The sequence below is a fragment of the Epinephelus moara genome, chromosome 12, assembly GCF_006386435.1.
Source record: "Epinephelus moara isolate mb chromosome 12, YSFRI_EMoa_1.0, whole genome shotgun sequence".
In the NCBI taxonomy this organism is placed as follows: Eukaryota; Metazoa; Chordata; class Actinopteri; order Perciformes; family Serranidae; genus Epinephelus; species Epinephelus moara.
Genome location: NC_065517.1, coordinates 25585663 through 25605390, shown reverse-complemented (window position 1 = coordinate 25605390; position 19728 = coordinate 25585663). Strand labels below are relative to the sequence as shown.

At 40.9% G+C, this 19728-nt stretch overlaps 1 protein-coding gene and 1 long non-coding RNA gene across 12 annotated transcripts in view; both read left to right on the top strand.

Annotated features, from left to right (window-relative positions):
* Positions 1–9904, top strand: part of utrn (utrophin) — a 242762-nt gene extending 232858 nt beyond the window's left edge. For 6 of the 11 annotated variants that reach the window (XM_050059014.1, XM_050059013.1, XM_050059018.1 and 3 more), the window contains 5 exons: positions 611–848; positions 4389–4464; positions 4751–4834; positions 6522–6550; positions 8520–9904. In XM_050059014.1, coding sequence (XP_049914971.1) covers positions 611–848; positions 4389–4464; positions 4751–4834; positions 6522–6550; positions 8520–8528 — 436 coding nt within the window. In that variant the 3' untranslated portion in view covers positions 8529–9904. The remainder of the gene's footprint in view (positions 1–610; positions 849–4388; positions 4465–4750; positions 4835–6521; positions 6551–8519) is intronic. The other 5 variants (XM_050059022.1, XM_050059016.1, XM_050059012.1 and 2 more) reach the window with 3 other exon arrangements.
* A 5723-nt stretch (positions 9905–15627) lies between these two features.
* Positions 15628–16959, top strand: LOC126399159 (uncharacterized). Its single transcript, XR_007570859.1, has 3 exons — positions 15628–15795; positions 16000–16032; positions 16842–16959. It is a non-coding gene; the product is annotated as an uncharacterized LOC126399159 (long non-coding RNA).
* Positions 16960–19728: the final 2769 nt, after the last annotated feature.

Sequence of the window (19728 nt, the reverse complement as noted above, 5' to 3'; positions counted from 1 at the left end):
AAGTTTCTCACTAACTCTAACTCACAATTCTTCCAAAAAATACCACTTTATTTGGTGTTTTTATGCTGATGGTGGTGAAGAGCGTTGTCTAAATTGTCCCATAGGTGTTCACTGTGATCTCTGTTACATTACATTTATGCAAGCACTGTCCTCAACCTTTTACTCTGCTACATTTATCAGACAGCTGGAGTTAATAGTAACTGTGCAGATGAAGATTTTATATACAAAACATAATACAACACTCACAGGGGCTGCAGAACAAGTTCTTTTGATAATTTCAATACACTACGATACAATACGCTACGATATGATACGATACGATATGATACGATACATTTTATTGTCCCCGTAGGGAAATTAGTCTTGGACTCAGAAGCTGCACAAGTATTGCTGCCTGACAATGATAGTCCAGAAGAAATGAAAAGCACACACCATAAGGACATTTTGCTGATAATATCTCATTTTTGCTTCAGTGAAGTTTTAAATGTAGGACTTTTACTTGTAATGGATTATTTTTGCTTTGTGGTTATGCTACACATGTTAATGGCATGAATACTTCTTCAAACTTAGGGTTTGACGGATTCATTTACCCTTCTTCCTTCTTTCCCAGGAGCCTGCAGAGGGAGTACGAGCAGCTAAAGGAGCAGCACGGCCAGCGAGGGGCCCCTGCTGGAGGCTCCTGGGAGTCAGAGGGTCCTTTTGCCCATCCTGATGAGGCCGATCTTCTAGCTGAGGCCAAGCTGCTACGACAACACAAGGGTCGGCTGGAGGCCCGCATGCACATCCTGGAGGAACACAACAAACAGCTGGAGTCTCAGCTCCACCGCCTCCGACAGCTACTGCACCAGGTGACAGAACGCTTCACGCAGATTTGTTGGGCAGTTTTATCCCGAGAAGCCACAGGTTATGGCTGAGAGGAGACAGAGATAGATATTCACAGACTCCTACTTTACAAAAAATAGTCCTCAGGAAAAAAAATGAATCAGGGTTGTTTCTTCTTGTTGTGGGCTTTTGCCTGACAACTGCAAAGTGGACTTGTTTGAAATGGAATCAGACTGCAGCTGTGAAGAGGCCATTTGCAGAAAGAATGGCTGTAGTTTTGGTGCTTAGCAGACAGAAAACAACATAAATGTTGTAAGTTGTCTTCTTATAGAAAAGGACTTAAAACCTGACGTATCTTAATCACAACTACTTGATATAAAAGCAAGTTAGAAGCATTTGTCAGCTTTAAAAAGCATAGTATGTGGGCTGTTGCAGTAACATGGGAGAGCTAAGATTTTCTCTCAATACACAGTAATGCAGTAATTCTGATTTCTAAAGCCTTAATTTCTCATGAAGTTCTTTTCTTTTTAGTTCATTAGGCTTGTTGTTGGGGAGCAGCAGGGCAGCAATCGCAGCTCACAGACTCACTCACACACACCAGCTGGCAGTGCAACTCATAAAATACAAAAACTCATTTAAAAAGTGCAACGCTCATACCAATTGCCTCCAATAAATTAAAGGATTCTTAAAGTCATTTAAATAAATCATCAACCTAAGTATGTACTTGTGCACCTATTAACCCCCATGCAGGCATCCACACTTGTTTAAATACAAACGTGCTGACACATTAACTTTTTATTTTTGGTTTGTTGTGTCTTTGAATAACAAAGCTGTTCATCAACGCTCAGATTAGATCCTAATCATGTCATTACCATTCCATCCAGGAGTCCAGCACCCGTCTCCAGCCTCTCTATCAATAACTTCCAGATTTGTTTATGCCCAGCCTAATTGCTCACTGAGGTTGGATTGTTTTGTGCCAAGTGAGAAATGCACAACCCTCAAGCCAAACAAACAGCAATCCCGACAAATCAGACTGAGCAAACACAGGAGCAGGTATTGGCTCTCTGGTAGCTGTGGCAGCACAGTAATAACTCACAACAAATATGGCCCGAGGAAGGCAGCTGATGTGACTCGGCAGATTTTTAATGGATGAAGATTAACAATTTGACAGAAAGAAGGGTTTTTTTGCAGCCATTGTTTACCATATTGGAGATTTCCCTCCGTTTGTAGACTTCAGATACATTGTTATGTAGTGAGAAAATTCAGAAATGTTTCTTTTCAAGTTAAAGTCTTGAATCCTGAAAAGCAGAAGTACTCATGAGGCAGTGCAGTGGCCCCTGACAGTGTTATATTATCATATATTACTGTGTATTTTTAGGTTATTACTGAAACATTATATTCATTCAGGACTCGGGGGGTTCACCATGGACAGGTCACCAGACTATCACAGGGCTGACACATAGAGACAGACAACCACTCACATTCACACCTACGGACAATTTAGAGTCACCAATTAACCTGCATGTGTTTGGACTGTGGGAGGAAGCCGGAGTACCTGGAGAAAACCCACACTGACACAGGGAGACCATTGCAAACTCCAGACAGAAGGCCAATACAGAAGTAGTTATAACTGTCAAATACATGTAGTGAAGTAAAGTGGAAAATAACATAAACTAAACATGCAAGCACTTTAAAACTGTACTTTCTTACTGTACTGCATGATGTGCCTGTTGTTGTAGAGCTGTATATAGTATTCTGTCAAAGTCTGTCTATAAGTTTCCCTGCATGTACTTAGTTTAGCATGAGCTTTTTTCTGCACCATGTCATCCTCTCCTGTGTGTTTATTGTATTCATAGAGTGAGTCTGATGCTGATTCCGAAAGACAATACATGCACACACTAATCGCTTACACAACTACCTGCATACACTGAAACGCCCCCACGCTAAATAAGAACTTCTGTCTTCTGACATTTAAGTCCCCGGAGTCCTGATGATATGTCAACATGTCTCTCCATCAACCGAGGCATTACTGCCGAGCTGCAGAATAATAAATCCAGCCAGCCTGATGCACGCACTAAATTCACACTCCTGAAGGCTGACCAAAGCCCTGACCTTAGCTATTCTAAGAGGAGCCTCAAGACAGTGGCTGTGCTCGAGAGACGTTTCCAACATGTTAGCCTTTACTGGCACCAGGGGCACCAGGAGATGAAGGAGAGGAAGAATAAGAGGGGTGACGAGGGAGGGGAGGGAGGCAACATTGATTCGGTTTCTTGCAGCTGAAAAGCTGGAGGGAATGTGGGAGTCTGCCGTAAATGTCACCAGACATCAAGTGCTCGCTAGTGTGCATCGGAGCAACAAAGCATGTTTTCACCAATTGATCAGCTGTCCACAGTGCGTCAGTTACACAATCCTAATCTGTATCTGATCGATAGAGATGCTGTTTTGTTAAGGTTTTTTCTCAAAGTAACTTGGCTTTTTACTGTCATTGAGTTCTCTTTTTGTGTGCTTGACAAATTGCTTTTATCAGATTTTTCTTATCAGCCATGACTTGAATCTTAATTTCAATCATAAAAAAATGAAAAAAATATGATCATCACTTCATCTGTGGATCCGAACCAACGATGAGGAATCCAAATTTTAAACGATTGAGGGCATGACAATTTGTTGTCTTATTTTAGCGGTGACATTACTGTTTCCTGTAGTGTTTCACAGCCAATCAAGTGCTCGATGCGAAGTGCTGCTCAAGAAAAGATGGTAAAAACAGCAATTCTGCCCTTTGTCTTTTCATTGATACCCAGGACACGACAGGTTTTCTGTAGTCACAGTGGATAGCAGTGTGATCCAAAAAAGCCAACCAAAAAGCAATCTGTCACAGACAAGACGCCATCCAATACATAGTTAATATAAACATTGCTAGATTACTGCAGGTCATCTGCATTCACCGTCTTACTCTGCAGCACCTGTGGCAGCTGCATTAATGTCAGTCATATCAGCCTCGGGTGAGATGGATTTCCAAATGTGTTAGACAGGAGACCTGTGGTTACAAAGGCAAGACAAATACCCGCCTTCTCCCTCAGTGAGGAAACTTATATTGCTGCTTTGGATATGGACACAGTGTGTATAATGTATTATATGGACACAGGAATATCTGCTCTTGTGGCTGGATGACATGACTGTCAATCGTTCATGCTGGCAGTGCAGGAATTTCTACTGTTTCACTCAGTAAAATAACTCTGTACTTAGCTAGAAAACTAAAAAGCTAACTATTCAAATGTCTATTGAGGTCTTTGAATGTGATTGATACGGTAGCATGTTAAACTGAAGTCGGGACATTGGCAGAGACGTGTTTATGAGCAATGTTTTTGTACACAAAACAACAGCCTCATTGTGCCGCCCTCTGGTATTCCCTTGTCTCTGCCTGGCGCTGTGAAGCACAGCTAATTTTGAACTTGTCAAGCGGATGCCAAGCGGAATAATTGTGTTATAATAATGGAGTTTTCTTTTTTTGTGTGCTTTCTTCCCTCTGTGTGTGTGTGTGTGTGTGTGTGTGTCTCTCTCTCTCTCAGCCGGAGATGGACTCAAGGGTAAATGGAGTGTCCTCTCCCACTGTGCAAGATCGAGGGCCACTTACTGAAAACTCAGGTGAGACACTCAAAAAGCTCAAAAAGACTTGTACGCTCCGACACAAACACTCATACTTCCATTGATCTCGAAATATGAAGACCTGTCCTTGGAATTCAATCACTATTACAGGAGCTACTTTTTACAGCGTTTCTTAGCAGGTACACTGAATGTTTGCTTGCACGCTGTTTCTTTGCAAATGGAAACTTGTTGCTCTTTGTGGTTTGGTACCGTATTAAAGTGTCTGTGGTAACTGAAATTCAATGTGTGTGTGTGTGTGTGTGTGTGTGTGTGTGTGTGTGTTCAGATGAGCTGCTGGACTCCCACCACAGCAGCTCTGACCTGGCAGATGTAATGGAGCAGATTAACAACTCCTTCCCTGCATGCAGTCGTAAGTTTCCTCCTCCTCCTCACTCCCACCGTGTCTTCCTAGCCTCCGAAGGCAGATTTGTGTTTCGCCACAAGGACGCTGGTCAGCAGAAAAATAGTGCATGTCACTCCATTTAACTGTTCATACTTCATCCCTCGCAGGGGAAGTTCATGTGTAGCATTTGAGATGAGTGAATTAGGCAAGTTTGTACCTTCCTTGTATCACAAAAACAAAGTCCCCCCCCCAAAAAAGTGGGAAAAAAATCACATTTTTTCTCAACCACATGTCCTAACATTCAACATGACACCCTCACATGAGTATTTATTCTTTTAACAGTCTAAAACTCAAAGATATTCAGTTCAAAGTCATACATGAGAAAGAGAAGCAGAAAATCCTCACATTTAAAAATCTGGAAGCAGAGACTATGCAGCATTTCTGCTTGAAACATGACATAAATGATTCATTAGTTATCAAGACAGCTGCCAATTAATTTCCTGCCAATTAACTGCTTAATGGACTGAATGTTTCATCTTAAAAAAAGCAGCTAAGCTTAAATCTTCACTGCTATTATCTAACATTTCAGATCATTAAAACAATATTAAATCAGAATCTGTAGATGTTTGTGCATCTATTAAATTTGCAGATCTGTGACTTGAAAATCTTAGTGTGTACACCACCAAAAAATTGTATATCCTCCCATTCCTAGTTAGTACTTTTCACATATATGATGTCTTCTATGAGGGTCTCCATGCATGTATGATGCAGCAACTACAACTGAAATAGAAACAGGAAGTTGAGGCAGGGGAGAAACGGTGGCACTTTCCTGATCCAATCAACATAATCAACAATTTCTACTTGACTAATCCTCCACCTATTAATTGTTTCCTTGACTTCCTCTCACTGCCTCTGTTGATCCCTCTGCCTTTTCCGTCCTCTTCCACCACCTCACACACTGCTGCTCTGCATCCCACTTTTTTACCTCATACCATCATCCGGCTTTGTTTGTGAGTGTATGTATGTATATGTGTGTGTGTGTGTGTGTGTGTGTGCACTGTGAGCTGTCATGTATAAATGATAGCAGCTGGAGCAGCTGTTTTCATATCTGTAGTCATGAATTCAAAAGCTCTTGTCCTGTATTTCAGTGAAGAGTGGTATATTGAGTATGCTTTTTCAAAAAGTGTGTCTGTGCTGTGCATTGCAGGTGCCGCTGCATCGTGACTTTGTGGTTTTGATTATGATGAAATGCTTTCTCAAACACATAGATTTTTAAATATAGCCCCAAGGTTTTTCTGATTATCATTTAATTTTGATATTTGATATAGACAGAGAAAACCTCAGACACTCATTACTCTTTATTGCAGAATTTGAAAGGATATCTACCTCTGGCAGCGTTAAACAAATAGGAAAATAAATAAATGTGTTCGAATAGCGAGTTAGAGCTCACTGACTTTAAATTGCATTCGAATTTTTAGAGTCAAAACTCCTATGAGGGCTTTAGTTAAAAATCCATTCTAATCTGGCAGATGCTTCAACGTTATTAGCATTTGGTTCCTGCACAGCTCCGAGGCACCGAGACTGAACGGCACATTGCTGAGTGTGTGCATGAATATGTGAGAGTCTGATAATTTAGTGTAGACTTATAAAAACAGAGATGAACCTGGGAGTTCAAGCGTTTAACTACTCTGTTGTCTCTTTGCTTTGTCTCCAGCAGCCTCGAGCCTCTCTTCAAGACCACAGGTAAGACGAGGTTCTTCTGCACCTTAAGATACACAACACCTTTATAAATCACTCTGTATTTCCAGCCTCATGGAAGCTCCTTTGTGCTCCACTGTGTGTGTCTTTCACGGGTCACTATTTGAGTAATTGGTACAGGTGAGAGAACTTTGAGCAGAGCTACATTTTAGAGGTAATTACAGCTGCTGCCACAAAAGTAGTCCCCTCCATGTAGCCTTCACCTGCCTCAGCCTTGCACATTTGCAGGCCTGTGTGAAAGAGACGGCTAATGGATCTCTCCGGAGTGCCATTAGCTGCTCCTCTCATTCCCCCAGTCTGAGGCCAAGGTGCATTTTGGGACAGCAGTATTGTGAAAGTAGTCGCCACTGACCTCTTCCCACTGTAATTTTTTACCCCACTCTGGTGCTTCTCCGCTCACACCATTCTTTTCTGTCCCTCACTGTATTTTTAAACTGCTTGGCTCTTCTCTTCACACACAGCTAATGCCTTTACACACCAGTTTAAGTGCTTATTTGTTACATGAATCCATCTGCGGTGGCTGTTCTAGGAGACACAAACTTTCCCTTTAATTTCTACTTTCCTCTTTGATACCCATAATGCTTTAAAGGGTAGTTGGGATCGTTTGAAGTGGGGTTGTATGACACTACTATACATAGTCAGTGTATTATCTACAGTTGACGGCAGTCGGCATGCTCTCAGTTTGGAGAAGCAGGCAGGAGTACTGACAGGAAACTTAAGAAATGCACTGTATTTTAGCCACATAAAAAAGGCCCAGCTAAGAAAATAAATATCCGTGTAAGTGTATGCTACATTTAGAATATTCTCTCCCCTTTATGTTTCCGTCAGACAGTAATGTCCAACCGCTAAATGAAGCCATTACATCGCCCTCTTCAAAGCACGACTCCATTGAGAAAAACAGTAATTTAACATCACTGAAAACAGGAACTGCTGCTTTAATCAGTTGGTTTGTTTGTGCGTTTAAAAGCGTTAGCTCAGAATCACCAAAGTTACACAATAACACAAACAATCTACTTGGCAATAAGCTAAAATTACTCTTTGTCAGTGGAATCTGCTGTCTTTAACAAGAGCATAAATAGGGAACTAAAGCTGTTGACGACTTCCCTGTAGGAAAGGGCTGTCTGCGACAAGGTAAAGTGGTGAAAATATTTCAAACATAGCGTAAACTGAAACTGATATTGACTTTTTTATGGTGGCTAAAATATGATTTGCCGCTGCCTCCATCCACAGCAGTACATTACTTAGCTTCTGTAGCAATACTCCTGTCTGCTTCTCCAAACTAGGGGCACGCTGACCATCTATGGATAAGTACGTCATACAACCCCAGTTAAATTGATCCAAACTATCACTTTAACTTTCAGCTTTCAGCGTTTTACACCCCTGAATTTCATTTAAGGAAAGTTTTGAAGACTCTATAATGCCCGCAGTACATACTTTGTATCCAGTACACTGAATTGAAGTGAACCAAACTCCTTATGTCTCTTCAGTCTGCTTTTGCTGGTATTTAGTTGAGTCATCCTTTCACTTCTTCTTTTTCATTGTCCTTGGCAAACACCGTGCCATTGGTTTCCACGCAAGGGCATGGGTGAATAGGTTTGAGTGCCTAATTCCATTTCTGAGGAGACAGCGATGTTTTGTAAAATCTCCCCTGCATCATCCACACCCACCTCCTTCCTTTCCTCCACACTGAGCTCCTAATGGACTGTAACTGGCTTGAGGGACTGCAGTCCATTTACCAGCTTTCAAACCCGATTACTCTGGTCGAACCTCTGATATTTCCACACAGTGATGTCTTGATGAAGAGAAATGAGGCGGATTTATCTGCTCCGCTACAAGACTACTAACTTCCAGCGGGCCTACTTGAACCCAGACGTGCACCTATTGCACTATTGTGTTGTAAAAGGTACCATTTTTGTTGTCATGATGATTTTATGTTTGTTCCTTTATTTTGCAGGTGATGTGAGGACTGTCACCACATGTGAGTGTGTGTGTGTGTGTGCGCGCAGCAAGTGTTGGGAGGAGACAGGACCATTCCCAAACACACAATCCCCCCCGACCCTAAATCCCAAAGACGCACAGGACCAGACAACTTAACTACTTTTACCACCTTGTCTTGTACTATGCAATCTGTACATTTTATGAACTGTAGATTGTACCTGAACGTGGTTCAACATTTGTCAGTGATTTGTTTAGATATGCAGATGAGTATATGGACACGGGGCTTTGTATAGTAAAATATGCTTTTTTGTTTTTGTTTTTCAGAGGGTGGTTTGAGATTTGTGTTTCGTTCTTGTTAAGTTCGGCCCTCACTGGGAATCAAACTGTTACATTTTTTGTCATTCCACTGCTTTGTACCCTCCAATTGCAATTATTTGTCAATGGAAGTAGCCACAGGTTTCCATGTTTTGGAGCGCACACAGTTCCTGAGTAATAACATCTAATGGCCCAAAGGATCGTTTTGAAGACGTCACTTCTTAAAGCATCTGTTTTATTTTGAAGATCTATCTCGTAGCATGCTTGATGTCAAGTTCCCCTTTAAAGCATTGATATGCCGGCAGACTTTGTGTCAACTGCGATTTGTAAATGTAAACTTTACCCCTTCTGTGCCTATACAGTTTGTCATTCCACGTGTGGAAGACAGAGATAAGAGTTGATGAATGAAAGTGGGATTCTGTATAAAGAGAGAGGTTTTGGAGAATAAAGATTTAAATCTACAGTTGTTCTGAAATTGGGTTTGTAAGAGGCCCGCTGTCATCATGTAGAATAGTTGTTTTTTTTAAAGATATATGTTCAGAAATCAGAGGAAAGCCATGATTGCCTTGCTACCTCAGACTCATAGACACAGTTTTGTTTTCGTGGTTTGTAAAGTTGTTTTAAAACAATTGTGATCATTTACAGAACAAGAACAACCTGGTTTAGCATTCTAAGCTTTAGCTTACTGTATTGGTGTACACTGCAACGAGGAGATACCAAGTAAAAAAAAGTTACTATTACTGTACCACAATGGGTCTGTGGCCTGCTGAAGCTAGCCGCCCGTTTTGACGAGTATTACTTTCTGTTGTTGGTTTTTCCACTGGCCTTCTAGCACTGGTCCCTCACTGCGTTGTGTTGTTGTGCTATATGCTATCCTGTAAAACTTGTGAGACTGAACAACACTACTATAACCTCCTCTGACTGTAGACTAATGATGATGATGTTGGTGATGATTTTAATGATTCCAGTCATGATGAACCATACCATGGCAGAACTGTGTCGCTTCTCCTGAGGTATGTAAAATAGATTGACCACACTACGTATAATATGGCTACGTTTTATTCTAAATAAAATTTTTATAACAAGTATGCATCTGCTCTCCTGTAATTATTATGAGTATTATTTTACTTTGTCTGTTGAAGGGTTACTTTGCTGATTTTCAACCAGCTTTGTATTGTAACAATGGCTGAATCCAAACGTCCACCCTCTGGTCTTGTAGACTGAGCCCTCGTGGACTTCAGTTGTACGTAGTGTGACGTATTTACTGTCATCACTGTCATCTGTGAGGGCAGATTGCAGTTGACAGGCAGACTGCAGTTGACAGACAGCCCTCGAGACTGTTTACTCGTTGCCGTGGAAATGTTCAACTATTGCTGCTGTCATATTCATATATATGTCATATAGGTTGATGAATAGTGACGAACTCATCTGTCTCTGCAGATAACAAGATATAAAACCCATGTATAGCCATTTATAGCCCAGGACTATAGCTCAATAAATTGGGTATTACTTACATTAGAAGACCTTGGCCAATTTTTTTGGCTTGTTACACTGCACAGCCTGATAGGCTTCAATGATACAATGCATTTCAGTCCCTCTACAGCCTATACTTCTACATATTTCTGTTTCATGATGTGGCTGAATATTAATTCTAGCCAACACAATTCAAGTAGCCTTTTAATAGGCCTAAATATCAATAACTATTTAACATAGTAAGTTTTTTTTCGTCCATTCCAGACTTCCCAGGTATGCGCCCACAAAGTCTGCAAGTGCGGTGAAGTCCAGACATTTGGATTCAGCCAATGTTTGGGTAGTATGTGTAAATGAACAGTGGTAAACTTACCTCTATCTTACCAGCGCCCAGATCTCCCTGCTCATCTCTCAGCTCAGATCCACTGGCTGATCTGGCAGATTTTTGCTGGCTTTTAGGACTGTTGCCCGACTTAGGGATTGTACTTCTGCATCTTTGTATGCCTGCTACCACTGACACAAAGAGTATCGAAGCGGATTGAGAGAGACAAGCCCTCCGCTCTCTAAACTCAGATCAAACTGCAGAACTAAGCCATGCTGATCAAATATAAAGCTTCTGTTACTGTATTGCCTATTTTTCGTCTACAATGTCTTCAGTATTATGTTTTAGTGCACTGTTTGGCTGTAATATGAGAGCTTGTGAACAGGAAGTGGGTGCATACTGTTTCCTGTATTGTGTAATAGAGGATAGGGGGTGTCAGTAGTGTAGTGGATAGTGCTGGCGCCCCATGTACAGAGGCATTGCCTCGCTGCAGCGGCTGCGGGTTCNTGTAATATGAGAGCTTGTGAACAGGAAGTGGGTGCATACTGTTTCCTGTATTGTAGAAATAGAGGATAGGGGGTGTCGGTAGTGTAGTGGATAGTGCTGGCGCCCCATGTACAGAGGCATTGCCTCGCTGCAGCGGCTGCGGGTTCAAATCTGGCTCGCGGCCCTTTGCTGCATGTCAGTCACTACTCTCTCTCTGTCTCCCCATTTCACTCACTGTCCTGTCATTAAAGGCAAAAAGACCACAAAAATAATCTTAAAAAAGAACAAAAAAAAAAAGAAAAGTAATAGAGGCTGGAAAAACTGAGGTCAAACAGTAAAACTAAGCAGTGCTGATCAAATATGAACCATGAATCTATTACTGCATTGTATATTCCTCGCCTTAAACGTTTTCAGTAACATACTGTAGTTTAGCTTATGTTTAACTGTAATTAAAAATTGTTTGCTATGAGCATAGATGTGGCGCATCAAGCCAAAAAGTTCAGCTTCTCCAGGTATAGTGTTAAATTACAGGCATTTTCCAACAGAGCAAGTGCAATTGAGACTTGTGAGCTGAGCAGCTAACTTGCAGCTTAGCCTCCCGCTAAAAGTGATTTTATCGTGTGGCTTTTCTAGACTTTGTAAGTGGTATCAGACAGGATGGATGAAATACTGATAGTGAAATTAGTCATCTTGCGGAGGTTGTGACACTCTAGAAAAGGTATCCACTGATTTACTGACGTCTGGGGCATACTTACCAGCTAGCCGCCATATTGTTTCCTATGTCATAATGGACAGGCTTGCATTACATCACCCACCAGCAGGAGTGTTTAATTGTCCAGTGTGGTGCAGTGCATTCTTGTAGTTGTAGGTTTTCTACCTCTTGAGCAAAGGCAAAAGCCACAGCCCCCCTCTCTCTGTTTACTCTGGTCATATAGCACCAATTTAAAAAGTATTTGCATCTTCCTACTGCATAGACAGCTCAGTTATATGAAAAGACCATCTCTCTGGCAGTGAAATACCTCTTTAGTTTAATTGTTAGGACTGTAAAGGTGGATTGAGGCTGTAAATATTTAAAGGTAATATGGATGAATCACTTCAAAGAACTGAATAAACACTCATCAGAAATTCACCCCACTACTTTAAGTGTTTTCATACGCAGCACTCGCCTTGCATTTAAAACCACCCACACCTGCTTTTCAGAAATACAGGCCTCATTACTGCCAACTCCTCAGTGTCATCCAGCAGGATTGTAGCATTATTATAATATGAAATGAATTGATCATACAGCGGGCACGCTGAGCTGTAACTGAAAACTCCAAATGAATGATGAAAGGTAATTAGCCTCGTCTCCTTTTACTCCTGCCCTTCAAACATTTATTTTCATATGAGCAGCATTGTGCTCTCGTGGCTGCATTCATTAGTTATTTTTAAAGGTTGTGTGATGTTCAGTTAAAGACATTTACCTTGGCCTGACTCGGCCGTGCTGTCGCTTATTGCTGGGTATAAATCAAATATGACCACACGAGTCATTTTATGCTGTAAAGTCTGCTAGTTTTAGCAACCTGTCAGACTTAATTTCATCCCAACAGGAGGTTGTCTGTTCTCTTAAGGCTGCAGTTATTAGATCACACCACATTCAAATGGGTTGTGTCCTTCCTTTAACTGCATAAATCATAGTTCAAAAGAAAAGATCACTAACATCTCAATCCCCAGGTCGCTGCCATATTTATTTTTGTTGTGACATGTGCAAATTCGACACCATTTAAAAGCAGTACTTCTCAATGCCAGGTTTTGTCTTAATAGCACTCCCTATCATCTATGGTCCAGTTGTTGCAGAACACGCTTCAATAATGCAACAGTAGCCAAGTGGTAGTGCACCCTAATTGGATCTGGGGCTACTATATTCTGACTCACATCCTCTGGGCTCCCTGAGGTGCTTTAATTAGTCTACCACTCCCATTTCTGTAATGCACTGCAGGAATCAGCTTGTTTGTAAGGGCAAAGAAGTTTCTTAAGTAACAAACTGGCACACAAGGGAGAGGTGGGACTTATTCCTTACTGGAGCCTATTACATAAAGAACTGCATCAGTATTGTTATTAATATTAATGTGAAAATTAGGCTATATGTGGAGGAGGATTTGGTTTCATTACTTTAACAGTCTAATGTGCTTATATGAAATTTGGTCAAACAAGATTGCATAAGATATCAGCAATCTTTGCAAAGTCTATTAATCCTGCTCAGACGCAGCTCCCTGTGACTTAGCACATTAGACTGTCAAGCTCCAGTGAGGTGCAGTCTGCTTGCTAGGCTGAGCAAAGATTAATATTCTGCAGTTCAAGGAGAACACAATTCATTTAGTGGATGTTGCAATAATTATGTGACAACAATGCGAGTGAAATTCTCTTGCACTCCAAATGGAGGTCAAAGGTCGGTCTCTGCTACACAGCAGTGCAGCCCCCGGAGCTGGTAGGAAGTGCAAGATGCTTGTTGACATGGAAGATTCAACCTTGGGGAACTCTAATCAACAGCATCCTGCAAGCCATGTCCTCAGTCTTAATCAGCCATAGCAGCCTCATGTGGCTGTAATGCTCATTACACACCAACAAACAAAACTGTTGAATGGGTGACGGATTAGGCGATGAGGCAACTTCACTGAAGCGAAAAATGTGATGTTTTGCTTGAGGGCACACTAAGCTCTGCTGTAACCTAAATCAAAAAGTTGACAAAATAATCTTAACCCAATGTCTATTTAGTAACTGTCTGGGAGCTTAAATTGCATCAGCAGATGACGCTGACAAATTGTAAAAGACTGTCCATTTATCTTAGCCCCTCTGACGACTTTCTGTTGCCCACGTTGTCTAAAAAGTTGAGACTGAAACTTTATTTCTGACCATGGAAACAGCAGTAGACAAAATAATCTCGATTGCTGTGGAGCGTTCAGTCATATTCATTCCTCAGCAGATGGAGTTGCCCGGTTAATGTATAAATGTCCCTTCATCTGAGCACTGCAAGCACTACAAGGAGGTCTCAAGGATGGACATTTCTTAATAAAAGGTCTATTTATTTAGGTTTATTTATCCATCAAAAGGTTTATCTACCAAGTTTTATTTATGCATTGTTCATGTCAAGTGGTACAACTCTGAATCCTATACATACACATCCATTATGTCCAGCATGGGGCTAATTAGTAAGACTTAATTAAGCAAAATCACACTCGAGGGAGTGCTGTTGTAGCCTTCTGAATACAATAATGGCTGTGATTCTGATGTAGCAGCCAAATGCTGAAGATAATCACAGCCATGATGATATTCAGTACAATAGCACGACCTCAAGTGTGATATTTGCTTTCATACAAGACTTCTAAAAGCACCATTTATCAGTTAACAGTAATAAGCGACAACAGATTATGATTTGTTTTAAGGTTGCAACTAAACATTGCTTTCATCATTGATTAATCTGCTGATTATTTTCACGATAAATGATTAATTGTTTAGTTTATAAAATGTCAAAGGAAGTGAAAAATGCTCATATCAATTTCCCAAAGTGATGTCTTCGGTTTGCTTCTTCTGTCCAACCAATAGAACCCAAAGTTACTGTAATAAATGACAAAGAAAAGCAACAAATTCTCACATTTAAGAAGCAGAAATCATCAAATGTTTGACATTTCTTCTTGAAGAATGACGGAAATGATGAATTGATTATCAAAATAGTTAGTCATTAATTTACTTTTGATTGAGTAATCAATTCAGTGACTGATCGTTGCAGCTCTAATTTGATCGTTCATTTAATTCAATTTAGCTAGCTATTGAGTGCAAGCTGTGCATAAAGCCTGACAGAAATGACAGAAATTAAACAGTCACCTGTGGTTTTCAATTTATGCGTCAGCAAAAGGTTTAAGTCATTTCAATGATAACCTCCTGCAGAGACCCCTTGTGGTGTTTATGCCACAAGTGTTTCTTTATTGTCTAGTGAAGCTTAATCTGCAGAGACAGCTGCTTAAATCACATAAATGTGTTTGTGTACCCTGCTGCATATGTTTTTAACATATTAATGGTATTTGAATAAGTAATTAGCTCCCAGTCTGTCTGTGAGCGGTTCCCTTCCCTTACAATGGTTGGATGGGAAATTAAAACAATAAATCAGTTAATACATCACATTTCTCCCCTAGGAGGTGACATGAAACATATTTGATTCAGTAAATGTCTGCTATCAGCCTTGGGTGAAGGCAGTTTATGGCCGTTGATGTAATCAATGGATTAGAACACCTGTTAGGCGGAGTGATATGTAATGACCTGGTCGGAACTACTTGTTGTATCAACTATATTGTTGCGGTGCAGCTTCCGTCCACTGAGGTCAGTGCTGCCCAACCGCCCGCCAACCAACCGGTGCTCAAGAAACCTGCGCCATCTTGGATGCTGTTATTGGTCAACGGTACATGGAAGTAGTCCTCCAAGTTGGATGAAATACGGTTTTAATTATTTGCCAGACGGTGTTTTTTCGCCTTGTGTGTTGCATTGTTTCCCCCTTACATTCGGAGAGCTCGCGTTTTTAAATTCTTACCATAAGTGTATGAATACTTAGTAACTGAAATATTCGGCTAAATTTGCGACCGTTACTCTGGACTCAATCAACAGAAGTCACTGGTACTCTGCGCCATTCCCTGCTGATAGTTGGATGTTTTTCTGAAGAAAGAAGAAGGTAAAAGTGTTGAAAAGTGCTATACAATTTATTCCAGCTGTCCAAAGTGTGGTGTACTACTGTTGTTTAATTTAAAGTTTATTTGTTCAGTAATGTCACAGCATTTTGTTATAACATGCTAAGGCTAGTTTGAACATAAGCTAACGGCTGACATTAACGTCAACTAGGTAACGTTAACGGTTAGCATGTATTTTTTCTTTAAAGGTGTGAAGCCCAGAAGCTCGGAGCCCTATACCAGTAAGTTAAATTTATGTATATGAGTCCCTCCTACGCTTTTGTAACTGTTAATTGTTGCTGCAGTTTCATTTTCATGTTTAAGCCATATCTGTGGCTCTTGTTCGAAGATAAGCTAACGGCTAACGTCAGTGTTCACTATGTTAACATTAACAGTCAACATCCTCATGTATTTTTTCTTCAAATGTGTGCCAGAGCCTTATTTTCCATTTTCAGCAGCCAGTTTTAAGTGTATGAGTCCCCCCTACTCTTTTGTAACTGTTACTCGAGTTTCGTTTTCATGTTTTTAACCATATCTGTGGCTCTAAGGGTGACAGTGTCAGTTGGTTTAGCTACCATTTTGGTCCAGACTGGATTATCCCTGCAACTGTTGGGTGACTGTTGAAACATTTTATACAGACTGTTATAATCCTCAGAATATGAATGTCAGCACTGTCATTATGAGCATGCTGACACAATGACACAGCTGTGGCTAATTACATCTTCAGAGAGCTTCTGGTGTGGCAGGAGGTTCTTGTTTACACACGTTCTTCTATGTTTATCTTTACATCTATTGGTAAGATTCAGTTTTATTGCAAAGAATAAAATAAGCCACTGGTACACGGTGAAATTATTACTTTTAAGACATGTTGATGCCATATAAGCCATTTGTCATTTGTAATTGTCTTGTGGCAATTCATTTGTTCCATTAGATTGATTAATTGACAGCTAAATATTTGATTAATTAATTTAATTTAGACCATGTTAGCTCGGTTAGCTAGGAGCATGTAAACCCAGTCTCTGACACTGTTTTGTTAATTAATTTTATTTAGAGCAAACTCAACCAGGTGGCAAGACAGCAGTGGGCCTTGTTTCCCTCAACTCCAGACTTCAGACGACACAGATTTTACTGCAAAGTGTTGAAGACCAGACCAACACATACATGCACAAGTAAGTAACTAAGCAAGTAACCTCTTGGGTGCCTATAAGGGGCTGAGCTCAAAAATTTGGGGCCCTCATAAAGAGCTTAACCAAACATCTGATGCAATTAATATCTTAAATCCCTCTATTCTCTGTTTATTTAAACACACACTGAATCATCAAGGGTTTCCCCTGTTCCACCATTTCCCCCAGTGCCTCCTTTTTAGTGTAGGTGACCTCATTGGCAATCACAGGTTTACCCTGACCCTGCCAGTATTTTGCTCTACATGCAGAGTAGACCTCACTACAGGCTCTCTCATCCTGTCTATATGAGACTCTCACAGGATAATAGACAATATCTAATCTATTTAATTGCCCTGTCCTCTTGTTCTTATATTCTTCTGAGCATCACCATCTGTGATCTGCTAATTCTCTTTGCTGTGGGTAAAAACAGACTACGACGATTCCTCCAGGCTTTGGCCGTATGGCCTCAGCTGTCCACCAATCAACCATCCAACCCATTTTTCTGGATAGGGTGGTGGTGCTGATGGTGCTGGATGTTTATTTTTTCCCTTCCTCTGCCCGTTTCTCATTCATGCATCAACGCTGGCTGGCATGCAGATCCGTTCGACAGCTGTCCCCTTTGATCAGATGCTTGGCAGGCAGCGACAGAGCTGTTGGTATGGGTGTCTTGGCGGGTAGCTGCCCCTGGCACAAGGCAAGGACGGGGAACAGATGTTGAGGAGGGGGGAGGCAGGACATTGCAGGACCTGTCTGGGATATGGTATACAGGGTAGACTCCAGAGAGTTAGTCAGGGAAAGCAAGGAAGGGATGATTACAAGACAAGCAGCCTATAGAGGAGAAGCCAAAACAGAACAGGAGAATAGCCATTTTCTGTTTTCATTATTGCTATTTTGTCAGCAGTTGAATCTCTGTTATGCTTACGCAGTGCTCCTCTATGTAAAAGTTCCAGCCCACACAAACTTGAGTTAAACTTGTGCATGCATTCTAATGAACCTCCCAGCTTTAACAATTCCCTCGCAGTACTTATCTGCTAAAGTTTATTGTCCTCAGTACACTACAGATCCCGAGAATATGCTGAGTGCACATGGTGAGTTAGCATTAGCACCATTTTAGCTCTCTCTTTGACAATTAATTTTAAGTAGCTAACTGCACTGGACCTTCTTCTGGCAGGGCATCGACCTCGGGTTTTCATTTTGGATGCTTTAGGGGATTTTCTGGGCATTCGTCCCATATCAGCATTTTCTTCTGTGGGCCCTAAAAAAGAAATAGAGTGTAACCTGATATATCAAGCATACTTTCTTATATCACTTTTATGTACTTTATTAAGAGCCAGCCTCAGTATGGCTCAGTGCATCCACAACTTTTCAAGTTGTGACTCTCTGTCATCACTCAGCTTTCCTTTAACTTTTAATAATTAGATTCTTCTTTCAAATGTATATCCTATTTACATTTTCCCGCATCTCTCATGAATTTCCTTTTTTGTTATGTCATTCTTATGTTGTCAGTCACCTGCCTCCTTTATACTCATATAAGTGTTAATTTCTCTGATAAGTTTGCTCATATTACTTATGTGATGCTATAAAAAGGGGATGTGATGTCATGATTGACAGCTGTATGTTTCAGTTGGTGTACTTGTAGTCAATAGCGCTGCCTGCAATTGGGTGGAATGAGTGTGTACGCGTGGCTCTGCTTACTGATCACTACTGCACAGTCTCTGGCTCCAAACAATGTCACCAGTGCGAGACAGCAGTACCCATGTCTGGGATATTTAGATCTTGTTTTTGTGCAGTGGGAGGAAATGTAAATATGTTGTCCATTCTTATATACAGTAATTGGCACCCACTGATTTGCTGACATTTATCATCCGTCTTTACACTTATATGGTATACAGATACACAAACACAGATATTGTACCCATGCACTCTTGTTGTTGCAGTTCACCTATTTCATCTTTTTTTCTTTTTTATTTCTCCTTTTTCTCCAAAGCCATGATTACTGTACCAAGCTCTCTCAGACTAAATGTCTCACACCTTTTTGTAACAGGCTTATTCATGATGCCTGGTCAGGGCCAAGGACTAATGAAGGGAGACAAACCAAAATCGGTGTGTCTGAAATTAGAGCAGTGGGAGGTGTGTAGGGAATCAGTCAGTATCTTCCAAGTTTCATTACAGCATGGACCATTAGCTGCAGGCAGGTCATTGACATTCCTGGTCACAATGTTTAGAGCCCAGCTGCCTGCCACGATGCCAGTATGAACCAATCAGGCCACTTGTAAACACTGAACAAATGCACTAATGAAATTTGATGGGCATTTTGTATCGGCTGAAAGATTTCTGGAAAATATGAAATAGACCTTTTGTTATATTGTGTATATGAAAAATAAATAATAACCACAGTGCCCGACTGCATTTTGTGCCGAACGATTGCAGTTTGATTTGCATATTTCCCAGTCTGTGTTAGTCAGAAAGTTGTCCCAGGTGTTTCTCCTCACACCCTTTACTTCCATAACAAACCATCTGCCAGAGGCAAATCTAATGCTCATCACACCTCTGTGGCTGACAGGTTGCGGTTGATGCACCACAACAGTTTGCCACAATCCTGCAGATTGTGAATGAGAAACACTCTGAATTATTAAAAGATCGCTCTTGGCCATGACGCTTAGCGCCCAGTTGCCGCAACATCAGCATGTTGATGAGAGTAATATACTGGATGAAATATCCACCAAGTAATAGAAATAGTGGTTGAATTTTAGATGAGTCACTAACAGAAAAAAT